Source organism: Chiroxiphia lanceolata, chromosome 7, assembly GCF_009829145.1.
Source record: "Chiroxiphia lanceolata isolate bChiLan1 chromosome 7, bChiLan1.pri, whole genome shotgun sequence".
In the NCBI taxonomy this organism is placed as follows: domain Eukaryota; kingdom Metazoa; phylum Chordata; class Aves; order Passeriformes; family Pipridae; genus Chiroxiphia; species Chiroxiphia lanceolata.
The window spans coordinates 19,991,086-20,012,066 of NC_045643.1; the positions used below are offsets into that span (position 1 = coordinate 19,991,086).

The following is a 20,981-nucleotide window of genomic DNA, read 5'->3' on the forward strand; positions in this document are numbered from 1 at the left end:
ACAGAAATTAGCACTGTTAATTACAGTCAAGATAATATATACTTTTGGCAAAGTTCTACTATCTCATTTATTTTAGGCTAATACATGCAAAGATGCCAAAGATGTCTCACGGCATTCCCATCTACTTTCATCAAGCTAGAGCAGGTCCCTGCTCTTCACAGAAACAACTGGTACAAAGTAAGGCCAGAAGATTTCCTCTTAATATTAATTAGCCCCACAAATGCTATGTGGAATTCGCTCCTTTCCCTAGACCAAACATTCACTGTCTGATACACACATATGACACATGACACATTGTCTTTTCCTCAACAGCAGTTGCCTTCTCCCACTGCAGGCAGAACGCCATCTCCTGCTCACATGGACGGGCACCACCCTGTATTCTGAGCTTTACAGCTTATTTACCCAAGAGTGCAATTGCAACAGCAGGGGAGGAGGAGACTACAAGCTTTCTGTTGACTGCAAAATACAGAAACATTTAACATTCTTCACACCTTTTTTATTATCCCGGAACAGAAAAATTACAGGCTTTTAGTGAACAGCACCTTTCATAACATCAGCAGACGGACAATTATTCATAATTAACTGTTGTTTTGGGGTGTTGGGTTGTGGTTTGTTTTGCTTTTCTCCTTTTTTTTTTTTTGTTTGTTTGTTTTTTGTTTGTTTTGTTTTGTTTTTTAAAATTTTTATTATTTGATTTTCGACATGCTTAAATTAAATTAACACTCATTTTTTCCCCCAGTTATGGCTAGGGATTACAATAATTTTTTCTTTTTCAATATATTAATAAGGATTCCTCTTGCACATCACTTGGTTGAATAAACACTTGGTTAGAGGTGAATTAAATTACTTGCTTTCTTTTTTTTTTCTGCAACACCTGCAACTTCATGGCATGATGGCCGCTGACCTTAGAGAGAAAGTCAGATTACCAGGCAGCACAAAAAGCATCCTTCTTTAGTTTCCAATGCCAGGGGCTCTGTATTCTAGTGTTAAAATGACTCCGCCCATTTATGGTAAACCCAAGAGATTTTTCAATAAACTAGTCACTTAGATATAAATTCCACAATGACCTCAGGCTTCCTTCCCCATCTTCTTATGTGGCTCAGTGAGGATCAACATAACTGTAGACTACTGCAGCCTTTCACTCTTAAGGGCAATATATATCCATGAAAACATTTGCTTCTGCATATAAGGTACAAATGAATACACTCTTTTTCTACTTAAGCACAGAAAACCTCCTTTGTATTAATTGTTGTGAAACAAGCCACAGTTTTACAAGTCACAGAAAGTGACCTTTCCTTTTTCACAAGTATCAATATTTTGCAGCTTATTTTTCTCCAGCAGAAAGAAAATGAAACATCCTCATTTTCCTTGATTTTTAGAAGATTTATAAAGGAACAACTAGAATTTTCTAAGCCAGCTTTTCAAAGTTTCTATCATCTTCCACTAAGGTTGCCTGCCCTCCAAGGACTTCAGATTTACAATGTCTTGGAAACTCTCTGATTTCCTAAATATGTGTTTGGGGTTTTTTATTATCCTCTGAAAAATTGCACAGGATAACATCATCCCTTGCCACTGTTGTATTTGTTTTGCTACTGCTTAAGAATTTCTCATACTAAAGTTTCACTGATTTAAAAAATACATCAGACAGTTTCCACTCTCCACTGGTCACATGTGGCAGGCACTGAGGGCACAACCTTAGCAGCAAACAATGCCAACAGCACTGGTTGATATTGTTTACTGCAGGTTGAACTGTGGAGTAAATTGACACTCTGCAAGCACCCGTGTTTAGTCACCTACACAGCAAAATTATGTATGCTTCCCTCTATCCACAAAATCACTAAGTTCTGACAAAACACCACTCTGGCAACAAAGAGAACTCAGTAAAAAACCAAAATCCGTGGCTACTCTTTTGCATCAACTTCTGTGTGTTCTTCCTTCCAGTGATCATTAATTTGGTTTAGGATGCAGTAGCTTCTCGCACCAGAAATAACATTTTCATAAATCCTTCACAGATCCAAGCAGTCATTCATATTTCTTGGCATAGCTGACTACAGAAATGAAGACTGTGACACATTGTTGATGAACCTCCTGAGGTTCTCTTCTCATATATTGTGACTAAGCAAGCTGTTTTAAATTTCTGCAGAACTGAGTGTTTTTTTTTCTCTAGAGCTTAGTGCTTTGTGTCTGCAGAAACAAGGGTTTAGGGGGAAAATGCTTCTGCAATGAAGAGCACTCAGTCTTTGCTGTCAGCAATCTGCACTACTGATTTCCAAACATAATAAAAAATCATACTTTTACTGATCAGAAACCATAAAACATATGGTAGAATTCATAAAGGCCAAGATTAACCACAATCACTGGAAGACGCACTTGACATTTCAAATGCAAATACTTATGTGCACAAAAAATATTTTTAGAAAAAATATGAATTCAAGTTTTGATGTATTTACATAAAATGATCTCTGGGAAGGCAGAATAAGCTCCATGCACCACACACATCCACTTTTCTCTTTAAAAATATGATGTACAGATATCTGGTGCTTATGTCTTGTGTTGATAAATGTTTAATTTCAATTTACAAATTATGTGGAAAACGAAGCTGGCAAAAGGAACTGATAATCCTACAGAATATGGAAGGGTCCCAATGTTGATTAGAACAATGCATTGAACAGAAGTGAAGAACACTCCAGCTGGAGAAACTGGTGGGTGTAGCATCTCCTCCCCTTACCAGTCCCCTTACCAAGCTCTCTTTTGTGTACCTTCTCCCTCTGATATTTCCTCTGCTGTTTTTGTAGCAAGCAAAACTTCTAAAAACTTTTGTCTTCATGTGTAATGGCAACATTTTCAAGGAATGTTTGGTCATGAGCAGGTTGAGCAGCCAGTGGTGCTATTACAGTTTAGAGCAGTCAAAGGCCTATATAAATATTGCAGGAACCAGGCTAAAGTTCCTATTCATTTGAGGTTTCCCAGCAACACTATCCAATGTATTTTGGGCTTACTCTATCCACACAGTAAGAAGGGTGCATAAAAAGTAGTGGACACATTCAGCTGAGCACTCCAGATAACACTTTAGCAAAGCAGCTGTACACTCATTAGCTTTACAGCTGCCTTCTATTTTTGATCACAAAGCCAGACCACATCAATTAGCCTAGAATTGATGATATCGAAGAGGATATTTCTGAATTTATTTTATTTAAAAAGACAACACATAACTCTAGGCCTGGAATTAGTTTGTGAACGGAGAGTACTGAGGTTTACACTTGGCAAACCACACCTTGGTTACCTGCATAAAATGATACCTTTAAGAGACCAGGAAAAATCCCTGAAGTAAATAATTAAAAAAATAAATAGGGCAGTGGATCTGCCCCTGGTAGATCACTGCAGAGTTGCATGATTTTAGAGTACAGGATGCAGCTTCAACAAACCTCCAGGGTTTCCAGTGCTCTGTGCTCTGATACTATGGTTACTCAAAGGCATACAGGAAAGTGGTTAATAATTAAACTCATCATTACATATCTACTTTCTGTAATTATAGCTCCTATCTGTGGTTGCTCTGTCGGAAGAGTGCATCTGTCTGATTTTGGCCAGCCACTGACTTCCATACCATGTGCTGATGGGAAGTGTTTACCCCATCCTTCATTGTATTCCTGGTGCTGAGTTTTGGAAATTCCCAGAGAGCTGCTTTCCTTTGCAGGATTCACCATGGCTTGTTTCACTGACATATAACATGTTCCATCACTGCACGCTGCCCACAAAGGGAGACAGACTTAATTTTTAATAATGACAAACAGCAACTGCTTACCAAGTAAGCACCACGGTACAATTTCATGCACAAACCCCGATGTTTAAGATTGTGTTATTTATGAACCTACATTGCCTACTGGGAAACTGTTGTATAGAGAAAAACCAAACAAAAGCCTCTTCCACCTTCCACTCCTCCAACTGGTATGTTTTGCTGTACTTTCATACAGGCATATTGTGACAAGGTCTCAAGATCATCCCTGGCAGTCTGAAAAATAGAAAGTTACTGCAACTGCAGGATTTTTAATAGGAAATATAGCCTTTCTCTAGTTCACAGGGCCAATTTTTATCCCCAGAGAGGCAAGAATGTGTTTGAATCAAACGGTGCCATTACAGGCTGGTGAAGAAGCCTTTCATTAGTGAACTCCCCACTCTCAAATACTGCCACTTGGCAGAAGTGCTTTGTCGCTGGCAGAAGTGCTGACTGCTTCTAAACATAGAGACACCGCCAAGTCCCACCAGATGACTCCGGGAGCAGAGCTCCTTCAGACAGGTTGCTAGAACAGGTATGCCAAAAGCACCTCATCTCTAGTCACACTAGTGTGATGGTCATTAGATAGGTACCCATTTTAACTACCCAATTAAAATCAGGCACAATCCTAAACAATGAGTAAGGACAGACTGAAGCAGACTCTTTCACTTCCACTCCTGCAACCATTGCATTTTTCTGAGGTTAGTGCACATATACTGTATCAGGGCAATTCACCCATGGGGCTGCAGGTGTCTTTACAACTGGAATATTTAGAATCATAGAATATTCTGAGTTGGAAGAGACACATCAGGATCACCAAGTCCAACTCCTGGCCCTGCACATGACACCCCGAGAGTCACAATTCTTGGTGTATTTAATAATGTCACAGATGCTAAGTACTGAATGAAAAAAATCCCAGTGAGAGAATCCCTCTCATATTGTATTTTCCTGTAACAGAATGAGAGAAGGGGGAAATGCTAATTAATTTTAATACTAAAACACAGTTTGCAAGAAATTTTTTCCTGCTCAATTCTGAGTCAGTGACCATGATAACATTTACTTCACTAAAGCAAGGGAAGACAGCCAAAATTAATTTCCCTAAGCTTTAAAAATATCTAAGCCTACATAAAATTTTACATCCATTTTCTCTTTTTCACTTTCCCCTCCTGCTGAGAAAGTGCAGATACAAGCCATTTGTTGTTTCCATTTATCATCCCTGCTGGAGGATCTATGCAAACATAACTTGTGGTATTTTTCTGCAACTGATACATTAAAACAACTGGCAATAAGACTGACTGGTAGAGATGAGAACGAGGGAACTATGCATAACTTGGAAATTCATAATGAGTTTTAGTATAAATCCATAAACTGTAAATTTTGGCTATAACAAAAACCTAGAGTAATTGGGCAAGAGGAAAGAATTTGCTTTACTCCAGCTTCTTGAGGCTACAAATCTTGGGGATGGGATGAAAATCCCTGGGGAAACTCCTTAAGTCATATGTGAGATAACGGCAGTTAAAAAAATAGAAGCAAAACTCTGAACTAGATTTGAACTTACAGCAGTACTTCCCCATGCTAACCTGGCATCGTTTATAGCCAGCAGCCAAGACCATCAATAGGTAGAAGAAATGAGAAAGCTCTGAAAGGTGTAACAGGGTAACAATGGAAGAAAATTTTTTCACAATATGAAAAAAACCTAAAAGATCACTGATAATATATTTATTTAACTAGCCAGATTTTTGCCCTACTACTTTAAAGATAAAATGAAGCAGTTTTATGACTCAAAGCACTTAAGAGTGTAAAAATACATATTGTTCTACAGGTTACACTAGTTTAAATGAGAATACAGCTTTCCTGCTCCAAGTCATTGCCTCAATAGTGAGTTCAACTCAACAATGGCAACTCAAAGCACCAGTCAAATTATTGATAACCTGTTCTTATATCCAAACGTGTACTCTTTGCTCAGGTTAAATTAGCTGTGAAAAACAGGACTGCTTCATTAATTTGAATAGTAAAACATGAAAAGCTTCTGGCAATAGGAGTGTTGAACTAAATACTTTGGTACAGGTCTGAATGAGCCACCTAAGTTTACAGATTAATTAAAACTATTTTTATTTATTAAAACTATTATTTTATTTATTAAAATTATTTATTATTTATTAAAATTGCCCAAATATAACACTTTGGGAAGTATTTCATCTAGATCTGCCATTTTTATGATAGAAAACTGAAAAATGTCTATCTTTCAGAAAGCTGGGCTGACAGGACAATGAATACTGTGCTCAAGTCAAAATTAGCAATCAGTCCACTGGAGGACATGAGGTCTGGTGGCCACTCTCACTGCCCTGAACAACAGTGTAATGCACAAGTAGTAAAGATGCTGTTTATGGCTCAGTACCAGCCTAACTCACCAAATTGATGATTACATAGCATTTACTTATTACTCTGATGTTATTAAATACCCCCAGCTGGATTCAAAACAGATAAAGTGAAATTCAATTCTAGATGTATTTTTTAAATTAGTGTGTTGCTTTTCCTTCCCATGATTATGTAAAATTTGTCCCCATTGTCTACATTCGAAAGTCCTGTTGCCATTAGTGTCCTGTTACTGAATTAGGATATAATTGATATCCTACTTTTGCTTTTTCTTTCAAAACTCTTCAGTTTCCTTTCAGCCTCAAATAAATTCTGCCAGCCTGCCTAGCTTTGTCCTTTTTTGCCTGATCCAGTTATTATCTTAACTTCCCTGTGATGACTGGCTGTCTATTACAAATCCTCATTGTCCAAAATGCATTCATTTTCCTTGGTGATGTACACTGAAGTGCTGGAGTCATTTAAAATTAAGTTTCTCCACTGACTTTGATCTTTCTCACAGCACGACTCATGATTTATATCTCAAGCATCCAAAACACTCTATTAATCTCTCCTAAATGCCCTCAACAATTTTTATGCCCCTTTGAAGAGATTAAACAAATTCCTTTTCCATGAGATAGGATCTAACTATGGTCTTACTGGAAACCTTTTCCACTCATGATGTTTATTTAAAAACGTAATACAGCATTTCCCCTTTCTCACAACAGTATTCTTCAAAAGACTCTTGCACAAGTATTGTTTCCTGCTTGCACAGTGAATTAGGAATTGTTTTATTTATCACCTAATGCTCAACCCTGCTTCCACAGAAAGGAGTAAGAGTATAATTGGATTTTAACATCCAAAATTATTTTAGCTTAAAAATTTTCTTCACTTACAGATATTCTGCAGTTGGTTTTATGATAAAAAAAATGTAATAAAACCTCCCAGAGAATCCAAATCAATTTTAAGCAAGCATAATCTGCCAAAGGCAGGCTTCATTTCCTCCCTGAGGGGCATACGTATCACATTATCCCTCTGTTAATAGCACAGTAAAATATCAAATATCAGCATTGTGTTAAAAGGACTCCACAGTGGCCTCTGACATTCGTCATTTAAATGAGAGTATTTATCCAGTATTGGGCAAATAAGGTCACTGAACAAAAGTAATTACAAGGTTTCAGTAATAGATAATACAACAACCTTTCAGGTATAACGCAGGAAAGAAAAACGTAACAATAGATGCAGACTAGACCAGAAAAAGTGCCCAACAGAATACCTGCTTCAATGAATTCAAGAATGAAGCAGACAGCAAGGGCTCTGGAGGTAAACCTCCTGCTTCCCAGCTCTTCCCACACTGTTGTTTTCTAGAGTCACTTCTGACTCTAGAAACGTAGGTATTTTCCAAACTCATGCTTTGGCATCTCAGCATTAAAACCAGAAATAATTAGCCCAATTTAAGTAGTCTTATTCTAAGAGTCAGATGATCAGACATATTCCAAACAGTGTGAATATTTCCAAGATGCTACATTTCTTGTATTATTATGTTCTGCAAAATACTCAGCAGCATTAGATTCACGAAAAAGCAGATGCAGCAGGTACAGCAAGAGGAGATGGAAATGGTAAATGAAATACTGACCATTACCATTCTAATTCAGGTCACTTTTTTTTGCTCCAAATGACATAACATGCAACATGTCATGCAAATAGCTTTCCAATAGCTGAGAAACTTTTACAACAAAACCAAGTCTGTTCTACAACTAGAAAGACTGAAAACTGTCTAGGGCACTGGACATTTTGAATACAGCAATTTATTTTTCAGTTTGACAGCTGCTGGTATTTTGCTGTATATTTTTTTAGGTACTTTAGTTTAGATCTATCAGAATTGCTTCCTACCCATGATGAATCTTTACAGCATTAATCCAACAAGTTTAAAAAGCCACAGCTACCAACTGCTGCCTTAGGGAACTCAGCTATTACAGGTGATCTTTGTCATAGGACAGCTTCCAGCTGGAAGAGTTGTTGTCAGTTCTATACGCATGAATGATGTCCTCTTATGATTCCATAAAATATCGAGGAAAAATAAATTTATTCTTTATTTCTAATGACAGTAGTGGTTGAGAGTCCCCATGAAAGATGTTTTCGATGCACTGCAGAAGACTTGTAGGAAAGAATTTGAAACTTAATTTCTACATTCAAACTCTTTTTTTATTTTTCCCCAGAACAGTATCATTAATATTCTAACTATAATTTAAATATAATTTAAACTGCAGCACGACCTTTGCTTTGAAATTATGAAAAGTTCATGATCCTGAGCCAAATGAAAATCCAGAAGTCCAAGTAAACACACTTGACACCTCTGCAACTGTTGGTTACAGAAATCATGTTGCTCATGAATCAGAAGCAAGGCCTCAGTTGAGCTGGTACAGAGGGGAAGGCCCTGTTCAGGAATCCTGTGAGAGTGGTCTCAAAGTCCAAGGGCTTTTACTCTAGGGACACTTCTAAGCTACCATACTTGTAAAATACTGGGCTTTTAAGGAAGCACAGTATCAGCTCCATATACGGGTTGGTTATACTTATATTTGCTATAAGAATATACACTTACATTTATTTACATGCAATCTAATTAGCAACAATGCACAGATGCCAGAGAAGAGCATTCACAGGGACTGCAGGTTTCATTTCAAACAGGATAATTTTCAAAATTTTCCCATGTATTCCTTCATTTCTCAATCCAACATCAACTAAAGGAGAAACATAAGCTTGTTTGAAAGCACAGTCAGGGATCTTCTCTATTAGCAGCTTCATTCCACTGCAGAACTCACAGTGTCATGAATGTAGTGTGCACAGTAACTACAAATACAGCACAGCTTCCCAAGTAAGTATAGCATTTAAAACATCAACCTCAAAACCTGTCAAAGAGCTTAAAAGAATCCTTTTCAGCAAGACCTACATAGAATCAGTAACTTTAGGGAAACTATTCACGAGCATGCTCTGCTTGAATATTTTAACAGCTCTTTGCAGGTACAGCCACATTTGCTACAACACAACTGCTCTCTCATGAAACGGGAGGGATGACTTCAAAAGTATTCTTTAAAATCATGGTTCGATAAAACATTGCAACCAGCATAAGGCTTCTGAAAAGGCTACCATGTATATCTCCTGCAGTGTGACTACAGTGAAGAGTCACTGGACAACTGAGAAAGACCAGCTGGCTTCAAAGCAGCTGCACCCGGGCTTGCTTCCCCTGCACCTCCAGAGTCCATTAATCAGAATCCTGGCTGCCTGTGTCTCACTGTTCCAGCAGGTGATAGGGCACAGTGTCAGTAATGGAGGCAGAATGGCACCTTGTTCTCTTTAGCACTTTGGAAATTGTGAGTTACAAAGATAAAACTCCTTATTTATTATCTCCATGTTTTAGAAAACTGACAGGAACAAATCACTTCCAGAAAGACCCTGATGCAAATCTGCTGAACCATGAATGACCCTGAGAACTAAATCAAGGTCATTGCTATCTGTTTCTTTGGGAAAACCCATTAACAGTGGATAAAATGGTAACAGTAAAAAGATGGCAACAGGAGAGGAATGAAACAAGGCAGCTTTTCTGTGGTCCGCATGAACACGTTAAACCTGCAGAGTTACAGAATTGCTAAAACCATTCTTCAAAACAATAAAGTCAGTTTAAGAAATGGGGAGATGCAGTGTAGCGATCTGACAAAGAAAGGCAAAAGTAGTAGATATTGAGGCACACATTTCCTTCAAGAAGGCTGTTACGCTAGTGCTTCCAAACCAGTTTTATTTAGCAGCTACAATAGGGATGTATTTGACCACATCTGAATATATGACTGCATCCAGAACAGACCTCAGGATGTTCTGAAGAAAACTGATGTTTTGGAAGAACTGATGTTCTGAAGATGAAGTATCAGTGATAGAAGAGATGCAAGACACAGCATGCAGTGAAGCTGATAAATAGTTTAATACCCAAATAGCTACAAAATTAATAAAAAGACAAACAGCAGGAAATTTCCAAAACCAGAATGGCAAATGAGATGCCACAGCAGGTAAACATCAATTGTTCCTGTGTCCCAGTCTTATTTTACTCTTTGCCTTCTCTTGTGGGTAACTTAAAACCAATGAACTGTGTTTACTAAAGCTAGTATATTGATTGTTTTTAGTGGTTTTCTTTCAGTGGAATGGGTTTTTGTACTGTTTTAGTGAAATATCTTTTTCTTGGTTGTATTTTACTCCTGTAAAACCTTTTGCCAAAAATATCTTATTTTTCTCACTAAATTAAAAAGAATTTCTCTTAGAGAAGAGTGTGTGACTCTCTGGACTCTAATTCAAGGTTATAAAGAATTAAAAGGCATTTAAAAAGTCTTAAATAAAATGTAACCACTCTGGGCATCTTATGGCTTAAAATCTGGGGTGAAACCTTGCCTTCCATACATCTTTTTCTCTTAAGTGGGGTTTTGGAGTCAAAAATTACTCTTCAACATGGCTTTCCCTGTTCTTTTGCAAGCTATCTGCACTACCAGCAGTTGTAACTACACAGCACACAGTTCTATTGTAGGGGATGACTCATGAGGAAGGACACTCAATCAGCTGCATACATACAGAAGCTTGTTGCACCCAGCATTTTATAACATAGCCACAGCATCCTCTTATCATCAGCCTTACTTCAACATTAAATTTGAAAAACAGCAAGATTTGTTTATCCAGGCAGATGGTCCTTTCCCCAGTAGGATATCTACATGAAATTTCAGGTTTCCAAGTCTCAGTACAGACTTCACAAGACTCTCACTGGAGAAAATTCATACTCTTTTCTGAGTTTGTAATTCTCATGGGCAATTAAAGGAAGAAAACTAAATGTGAAAAGTCACTATATGACACCTGGAAGCTTTGCTTCCAGATGTTTGTAAAGACTTTTTATTTTACGGACACTGCTTAGCACCAAGGATGAGCGAGCAAGAAACAAGCCAATCCTGAATTCCTCAGTCTGTTTCTTTATCACCGCAGCTAATGCTATTTTTTCCATTTAATGGGAGCACAATCAGACCATTAACCCTTAATGAGCCAAGCCACCATTTATTTAACTGCAAATATTACTGAAGAAAACGAAAACGTTATCTTGTTCCTAAGTTAATGATAAGCCAAGCAGTCAGTTTAATGACACTGGAACTTCATGTCTTGTTGGCATCAATACTGGTATGGTGGTCTGCAAGGAAGTGTTTTGTAGACATGCAAATGAAACAAATGGTAGTGCTGAAAAGTCTCAGCTTCACTCAGAAAGAGGAAGCCTTTGCATATACACGATCAGATTGGAAATATAATTGGTTACGTATCTTTTATGCTTCAAAGTTTAGCGATTGATAAAGATGCAAAGAATGCTGTAGTGAAAGGATTGGCTTTGGTCCTTCAGTCCTAAGTGCCAAAACATCTCTTTCAGAAGCTTGGAAACTAAGACGGTGGGATGGTCACATCTAGCATTTGCCATTTTGCCAAGAATGGGGGCAATGAGGAGTAGACAAAAAGGTGGATGCTTCACATTAAATGATTTTGTGGGCCACCCACTCTTTAGCCACAAATCATTTAAATCTGCTGTGGAAAACAGTGAAGAATGGAGTTGGCAGCCAGTAACAAAGAAAGCTTCATCTTCTCTTTGAAAGCCTGTGCCTTGGTCTGTTTCCTTGCATGGTAGAATATTTGCAATCAAGTCTGCTCTTGAAAATGGTAGTATTTGAGGTAGAAAGTGAACTGGCTGGAACTCTGACCTACATTTACATTGATTCCCTCTTCTCACAATGTACCAGAAATGGCAGAGGTGACTTTTATCCTAATTATGATGACCTATTTCATCCCCTCAGTGCTTTAGCCACCACACTACTGCAGGCCATGTCCAGAAACGCACAGTGCTATGGGGTTGAGTGACAAACCTATCAATCTCCCCATGTCTACTTTATGTCCATTATGTAGCAAGTTTACAGTTCATTTTCATCAAATTGAAAGTTCTGCTTTGAAAGAACAAACATACTTCAACAATGGGAGACTCTTTGGGAAGCAGAAAGTCTCATCCCACTATTACACTACTTGGTAATATAAATAAGTTACAGCTGAAAGCATTAAGTCAGAGAGGATATGAAGAACAAGAAGCAACACTTTGTGAGGAACATTTAAAAAAGAAACCAAAACCAAAGAAACAATTTAATCTTTCAGATGCTTTGACATTGAAACGTCATTAACAACTTCACTAGTTACAGACAATGATAGCAAACGCCCTGATAAAATTAAACCTTGCAGCCTGAAAAGGAGCTGGGGAAGGGAAGAATGTCTAATATGATAATTAGATACTAATAACTCTATTGCAAATTTCTTCTCTGAAGTCTGTTGGTCTCTTATGCCTATGTAAGTCAAAATTTGTAGGTGATACAATGGTTTTACTAAGTGTGGGGAACGCTGTGGTCTGTTTGTAAGTAAGCAAGCAAACACCTTGCCTTCTCGACTCTCCCACCAAAGACTTAAGTCTCTCACTTCACTCTTGAAAGAGGCACATGTTTCCTTGATATCATAAAAAATTTGTAAGACATACCAATCATACAGCTGCACCCTACAGGCAGACACCAATGGTAGAAGCTGCCCTTTTACTGTTTCTTTAGGCCCAAGAAAAGGGAAACAGTTGAAGCAGATGAATATGGTTTGTGCCATCACCTGTACACATTATAAGAATATTCATACAGTGTCACTGTTATTATCACAACAAAATTGAAAACATGCACCCATTTGAGGTCACAGGCACCAAGAATGAGACCAGCACCAACTCCATAAAGCTCTCCTGCCTTGGTAGTTCAGTGGTTCTGTTGACAGGAGGTGGGGGAGAGTGTTGTGAATAAACTGTTGTATGATCCAGAGCCTGTGAAAAGAAGATATCCATACTAATAGAGGGAGGGAGAGTGGGTGGTAGCATGAGTTATTATGCATTTTACACTGCTAAAACCCCTCATACACAATATCAGCACACAGTCATGGCCTACAGCAAACAGCCACACTCAGGACACTACTGTCCATCTTCAGCCTTCCCAATCTGAGGGATTTTTCTGAGTTCATGATGAACTTTTTTCATCAAAATGACCCAATCTAAGTGTCCTGCAGATACCACTAAGAGAAAAACTTATTTAAAACGTACAGGTTCTGTTGCAACAGAGCAAACTTTGACGACAAAGTTTTATGTCAGACACTTTTTCCGTATGAATTGAGATTTTTGGAAAATACTTTTCAACAGAAGTAACAGTTTTTTATTTTATGAATACCTTAACAGCATACATCTGTCACTGGAAAAAGACAAAACCCGAGAGAAGAATTTGATAAAGAGACACAGTCTGCAGTAAGAAGAAGGCCATAAATCTCCAGCATGTACTCAGGAAATACAGCATGTCAAAAGAATTGATATATCATGTGCAGTTGTTACCACAAAAATTTAGAGGTTGCTTTATTCAGTGCAGAAATGTCTTCTATCTATATCAGCCATTAACTGCAGTCATGGACAGCAACAAAGACAAGCTTGCCACAGCATTTCAGAGAGTATAATGACTGCTCTGAAGGGCAGCTTTATTAGCTTTCACGTGCTTTTGTAGGGAAGCAAAAATCAAAGCTGAAACCCTAGGCCTCTTTTTCCTTGCAAGATGCACTCCCCAGGCAAACCTAAAACTTGAATGTAGTTAGTTACCATCATTCAAAAATAAATTAACCTTGGCATGTGTGCCATGCTGATAGTATCACACTTTCAGAACTAAAACAGACCTGATAAATCTAACTAATTACTGCTTATTAAGCTCGGGTGCATCTTCCCCAAGTGCCAGATAAGCTCCACAAAGCCACAGAAGACACAATGACACTTTTTGCAAGAATGGTGATTTGCTACAGTATCCCTTCTTGGGTGGTCCAGTGGGCACAAGGAGACACTGACATCCACCCTTCTGCTGGTACTGCACCGATGTAGTAATATTGCTTTATGCAGCAAATAGGGAAGGTGGCAGTAGAAGACAAAGTAGCAATGATTCATGTGCTGTTGGCATTAAGAGAAAGGTGTTTTCAGAAAGAACCCAAAATACACTTCTAGGCAAAGGGCCAGCACAAAGCAAAGGACCTCAAACTAGCTCAAAGTGGTGTCTAAGTAATTGGTGGGCCCCGAGCCAGTCTTGTAGGTTAATTTCACTCTCAGACTAAGGAAAGAAAATGTAAGAGAGCCAAAAGTGAACAGAAAACCCCATCAAGTCATCAATAGATGCAGCAAAGCGAGGGAGTGTCAGGTTGTAAGGAGACTAGGTAAGTCAGGAGGGAAGGCCAATGCATTGGGCATAGTGTTTTAGGGCGCACCTTTTGTACTATTGAGTTGGTTCACTTTTCTAAAGGAAGTACTTGTGAGAGTTAAAGCTATTAGATCAACTAATGAGGAGCACTTCCCACTCAACATGGTAAACCCAGTTTTCTCAAATCAAGGATCTTAACTATCCAGAAATGGACAAACCAACGTACCTGGAGCGATTCTGTTATTTTGAAAAGCACCAAAATGCAGTTTCCCTTTTAAAAATATGTTCTTATTACATTTGGATGTTCGAAAGACATACTGTATCAAAATGTCTAATCCAACAATCCAAAATCATGTATTAGCTAAGCATTAGCGTAAGTTTTAAAAGTATTTCCAATGTGGTGTTATGCTGTTGGCATATTCCATTCTTCAAAACAGGAACATTTGTGGCATTCACTCTTTTGTGCCCTCTCTCAGTAGGGCAGCACATGTTGCTGTGATGGAACTGCTGTGATGGACTGCCTTTACACCTGGGCTTGCTCACCATGCTTATTCCAGTCTTCTGGACTAGGTATCTTAGGGATGGGCCTAAGCAGACCTTGTTATTTGAAAGGATTCAAACCTCTACTGTAGCATTAACCCAGTAAGATGCTACTGACTATGATACGAACTTTATCTCCAGGCAAAACAGATTTTTGAAGAAAAGATCTTTCTATCAAATTTGTCAGAGAATTTATTATGTTTAAATTCTTTCACTAGCTTCCTAAGGAAGCAATTAAGTGTTCTTTGCAATTATTCAATTACAAAAACCAAGACAAATTAAAATGGATTATCCACTTGAGTACTGTAGCAAAGCTCTCCCTCCAGATTTTGGGGTCTGGATTTTACTTCTTGCAAATACAGATCTCCCATCTAAGTGGACTCAGCAAAATCTTTGGTGCTTGATCAACACCAAAATGTTTTGATGAACAGGCAAAAAGCATATACTTTCTTTTAGTTATACAGTGTTACTAGGGAGATATTGAAAATATGAAAACAATCACAATCATAATTTTGTTAATTTACATCTATTTCTATGTGAAAAACCTGAGTATACAAAGCAGAACACGGGAATAATGACAATAGCATAAAATGTTACAAGGCTAATTTATAACATTGTGTATAAATGAGTAATTATAAATACATACATAATGACATAATGAACAATTTCTCTTTGTAAAAGTGAAATATGTTGAAAGTTAAAATTACAGCAAAAGAACACAGCTGCTCCTTGTTAAGCAAGCAGTTGTACACCTAGTTCAAACAACCGTGCTGTGCCAGCCAGCCCTCTTCACACTGCAGTGATATGCTGAACTGGAAGACATCCTGACCCTTACAAATGTTTCCAGCCTTTAGAAACATCTTACAATGGCTTATAATGAAGCATGCATTTACTGTATTCTTCTTAGTCTGTAGAAATGCTGGTATTCAGAATTTTTCCTAGAATAGACACTTTCTTTGTGCTGAGAGAGATTCACTTTATTAATCATAGATATGGTTTCTTGTAGTGACTTCTTGGTATTTTTTAATGGTGATTTTTGTGGCATTTGTGGTAATGAAGTAGAAAAATTCAGATTATAAAGTCTCTGTGTCCTTGTGTATTACAGAATCCTGTGAACCCACAGCTGTGATCTCTGCACACCTGCAGGCTGAGTAACATTTTAGGCTGTGACAATTGCCTATTAAAACTATTCTTGTATTTCATACCACAGACATTTGCGAAACCAAATGCAGAAAACAGAATATCAGATCGTGACCATACAGCCTGTTAATGGATGAAGTACACACAAAATTTAAGTGTTCAAGGAGGCAGGGAGAGATTGCACATCACATGCTCCTCCGGTTGGTTTGGAGGACTGGTGCCCACACTTCCTCTGGGGCTAACTACTGGAAAAAGCTCAGAACAACTCTGATGTGCCCTCCCCAGACAAGCACATCATCAGTCCTACTGGCACCAATTTGCCTGCCACCTGTGACAGGCTCAAGAACTACAGCCATAAAAGTGATTAGTATTTTTTTTAACAGCTTCTTTTACTTAGGAAGCACCAGAAACATTTAGGATACATCTTCTCCTGTCCAATTTTTGTCCAAAACAAAGAAGGTAAGATTACACGAACACATTGACTCCCACAGTCCCCTAATTTCACCTCTCAGAACTGCAAAAATATGACTCGACTTCCACAAAAGCTCTGAGAACTAGTCACACTGTGAAAACAGTTTGCACCATAAATCCATATCACTGTATATGGCAGGGTTAACAGACCTACGCCAGAATGTTTAGAAGCTATCAATATTCTTCTCTGCTTAAATCACCTGAAACACAGCATTGACAGGAAACTCCATGGAAACTTCAGACAAAGAATAGGTAAAAAAAAAGCATTTTATAAAACACTAATGTGTTTTGTTTGTTAGTAAAAAGTAACCTCTGCCAGAGGCATTTAAAAAAAGGGCAATGAAGAAACTGAGACAAATATTTTGGTAAGCCTTACTGCCAGCTTAATGCCTATAATGAAAAGCAATTAAGTGAACTAGGCATGTTGTTATACCTTTTTTCTCTTTTAAAACCCATTAAATATTGATGAGAACTTATATACCTTAATAATGCCAGTAGCAAAGCATTTTATGAATTTTAAGTACATTTTAGTTTTTATTCTTCATGAACATAGGCTTTATGCCTATGCTTTATGTTATACTTACATGAGACTTCAAACAAGTCTGTGATGTGTTATGAAAGCATAATAATATAAATGCCTACCTTTTTCAGGAACCGTACTCCATAGGTAAATATATAAAGGTAAAATGTAAATCTCCACCTGCAAAAGGTACAAGAGATTAACTCTAGGACACCAGGTTTACATAATTTACAGTTCAACACATGATTTCTTCTAGCACTGCCAAACCACAGTCATATTAACAGAAGTTGAAGCAAAATTTTTGTCTGGTTTTCTACAACTTTTGTTACTAAGTATTGTGCTCAATTTGGCTGCTTTTCCTGGCCTCATTAGCTCTCTGAATACTGGCTAATTTCACCTAAACATAACAGGGAAAAAACCCCACAAATTTTCAAGGATAATTAAGTTTTTTTAAAGTTTTATGAAAACTAACAGGACAGTGGAGGAGAGAGGACAATTTGCACATCTCTTGCAGGGAAGTTCAGCTGTTATTAGACACCAGGACGAAGATAATCAGAAATGCTATTAAGCCTTCAACAGGTGACTTTGGAGTAATGCATGTCAAATACACTCTTTAATTATGAAAAGAATCATTCACAATAAGCTAGAAATTCACTTAGCAGATTCCAGCACGTCATACTTTGCTTTTGGGAGTGCATTTGTGTCAGATAGATATGCTGAATACAGATATATATATCCACAATTTATATCAGCTTCCCAAGTGTTCCCTTGATAAAAGTGATTCTACATTTCACCAAATATACATGGAAAAATTGCCAGGCTTCTGGTTTTTCTTTTCAGAGAGAGGCAAACTAGAAGCTAAGAACAAGATGCCATGGAAAGTAAGAGAAACCAACAGGAGATTTAATACAAAATCATCCTCTTATCTATGTCTTTCTTCCTTCTCCAGTAAAAAAAGACATATAGAGTAACTTCCTATCTTTTGGACGCATTACTCACTTAGGAAAGAGCTAACGGAAGTATATGGAAATAAAATCCTAACCTTGTGCAGTGTAAATTCTTAGAGGAATTTCTATTTGTTTTTTTTTTCCCCAAGGGTTGGAGTGGCTACACATACACGCTTAGTATAAACACCAGTGAAGTAATATTCATAACATTTATAGCAGGATGAGATTTAGATTCCTTATAGTGAGGCAATGCTGCAACATGAATCATCTTCAATGACATTTTACAGCACTTACAACTTATTCTCCACTGGTAAAACTATTGGCTTCCTGTTAATTGGCACTGGAGTGTGTTCAAACATTAGTGGAATGGTCACAAAAACTGAAAATGTTTCTATCTAAAACAAGGTTAATCCAAACCATTCTCTTCAAAGCTACTTTTAAAGGTATTTAGAAAGACAGTTGTGTCATACATAAATAACACTCTGATAAACTGGGGAGAGTGTAAGAACATCAATGAGATTTAAATTGTGATACTTCAACTGAAGAGAAACTATCTTTTATCCTGTAGTCTCCACAGCACTGTAGAGATGATTTATTCAGTTGATATGATACAAATACCAATCCCTTCAAGGGTTCAGTCACTGTAGTAACAGGGCTTACTATTTTTTGGTATGCTGGCACTTTCCTCAAGATACTGAGAAAACAGAGTACTTGGAGACAAAATGTTAGTTGTGCTGGTAGAAAACCTTCAGATCATGCACATGGAAGAAACTGCAAGTACAGTAATATGAATGAAGGATTTATTTGGGCAACAATTTTCTTGTTAGGCCAATCCTGTAGCTAGAAAACCTGCCATTTAACTTTAGGTTATATACATCATCTAGTGAAAGTTTTAAGACCGTCACTGAAAATAAAAGTATTAGGAGGAAAAATCTGTCTAACCTAATCACTGATGAGCACTCTTAGTGCTTTTCTTTCACTTTTAAATATGAGCAGTTATGATAAATTCCTCACAAAGAGTTTTATCACCTTTATTTCACATTTCTTCAAGCAAAATTCATAACGTATTTGAGGACATTTGCAGCTTGCTGTTGGGAGATGCAACATTCCACAAAGGAGTTCAAAGGCAGCCTAACATATTTGAAATATGCTAATGGTTGAGTTTTAGCTGCTGGGTCTCAGAGATTTTCCAGTCTGCACAGACATTTGGAATACTCTGATTGCAGCATTTCCTGCAGCTATCACTCCAAAGAAAATAAAAAGACACTTTCCTGAAATAAGCAAATTCAAACCCACCAATTTCCCCATTTAACTTTCCACCCACCCTCCAAAGTACTGCCTCTGCTGTAAACTTGTGCTAAAGCCATGGATTGCCCTGTAGGAGAACTTCTGGAGCTTTGGAAAAACCTCAGAGCTAAGAGCACTAGGTATTATTTCGGTCTGCTGAAGACAACCAACTTTCACAAACTGTTCAACTGCTACGAAGGTGAAAATTGCACACAAGGATATGATAATATATGGTCTTTTTCCCTAACCTACCTACAAGTGTACTAGGATTGAGCATCAGAAGATGAAGCAAGGCTCGGAACTGAGTGATAGACAAAGGTGGTCAAAGTGCTAACTCCTTAAAAAAAGAAATAATATTGATAGGAAAAAAGTTCCTCATTCTTGCTGAACAACATGTCCAAAAGCTGTCCTACAAAATTTTGTCTTGGTCAAACTGCAAGAAACAAAAATTCAAAACAAAACAAAGTCGAAATTGGCCTCCCAGCACGTTTATCATCATTAATCAGCTAACTCTGGTGGTACCAGAGCTATAAAGGACTTTCCACTGCTCTGTAGCAGGCAGCCAGCTGCCTTTTCCGCAGGTTTCAAAGGACAATTCTGCCAGCTGAATAACCCAACCAGAATCTCAGTCTCATACAAGGAAGCCCAAGGAGTTTCTCACATTGTTTTACCACTACTTGTAGACAGTTTATTGCTGCAATTAAGAGCAAAACATCTACAGGCCAGGGTGAAATACATGAATGCATAGTCCATGACTTGGGATGGACAGAGAGAAAAGGGACAGGAACTAGGTTGTGAAGCTGCATTATTCACTCAAAATCATACAGACAAGGGCAGAAGGTAAGTGAGAAATAAGTTTCATGCAATGCAAATGTGTCCAGCAAGATTCCTCCAAAGGTGGACTCTCAAATCAGTACTCTTGCAACAAGTACTCTGCTGTGAATAATGGATTTCAATCTACACTATGTACTTCTTTATCCCTCTATTTGTGTGTCACTGCAGCCCACTGATGAGGGAATGCAAGCAAAGGGAAACAGTTATGAGTAGTAATCACGTCCACTCACAGTATTGCCCAGTGTGCAAACTGCCTTAGTATTTGGAGACCTTGGGCAAAATGTTCTTTCTCTCTGCACAGAACATCATAGAAGAGAATATCTTTCTTAAGTGTGAGATTATCAAGTCTTATTCCCAACTGAATTCACAAAGCGGTAGTTGATTAAGTGCAAATTAGTTCTTTAATTAGTCCTAGATTACAGTCCCAACTCTCATGGTTGGAAAATGCCCTTAGCCTGAGCACAGCCTGAATAGTCACAGACCTCAGGGAAGGGAAAATGCCCGGCCAGTGGCATAAACTCCCTCTGGTACCCTTTCTCATATCCTGCTCAAGGTCCTCGTTAACCATCAGCAGCTCATGCCGAATGTCCATGGGTCACTGGGGACCATTGTTGTTTGGGTCACAGCTGGTTGTCTGCAACAGGGAAAGTAACAAATTCTTCTAAAGCAGAAGTAGCAGAGCCGAAGAAACTAGAAAAAGTAAGACAAGATCTGCACTAAGATATCTTTTTTCCCCTTTTCCCTCAGCCATACTCACTGCCCTACTAAAACCATACAATGGAGGCCACTAGGTGAAACACTGTTGTGGATGACGGCCA

At 38.0% G+C, this 20,981-nt stretch overlaps 1 protein-coding gene across 2 annotated transcripts in view; it reads right to left on the bottom strand.

Moving 5' to 3' along the window:
* Positions 1–20,981, bottom strand: part of CERS6 (ceramide synthase 6) — a 114,317-nt gene that overhangs the window by 43,183 nt on the left and 50,153 nt on the right. For both annotated transcript variants that reach the window (XM_032693627.1, XM_032693628.1), the window contains exon 4: positions 17,218–17,275. In XM_032693627.1, coding sequence (XP_032549518.1) covers positions 17,218–17,275 — 58 coding nt within the window. The remainder of the gene's footprint in view (positions 1–17,217; positions 17,276–20,981) is intronic.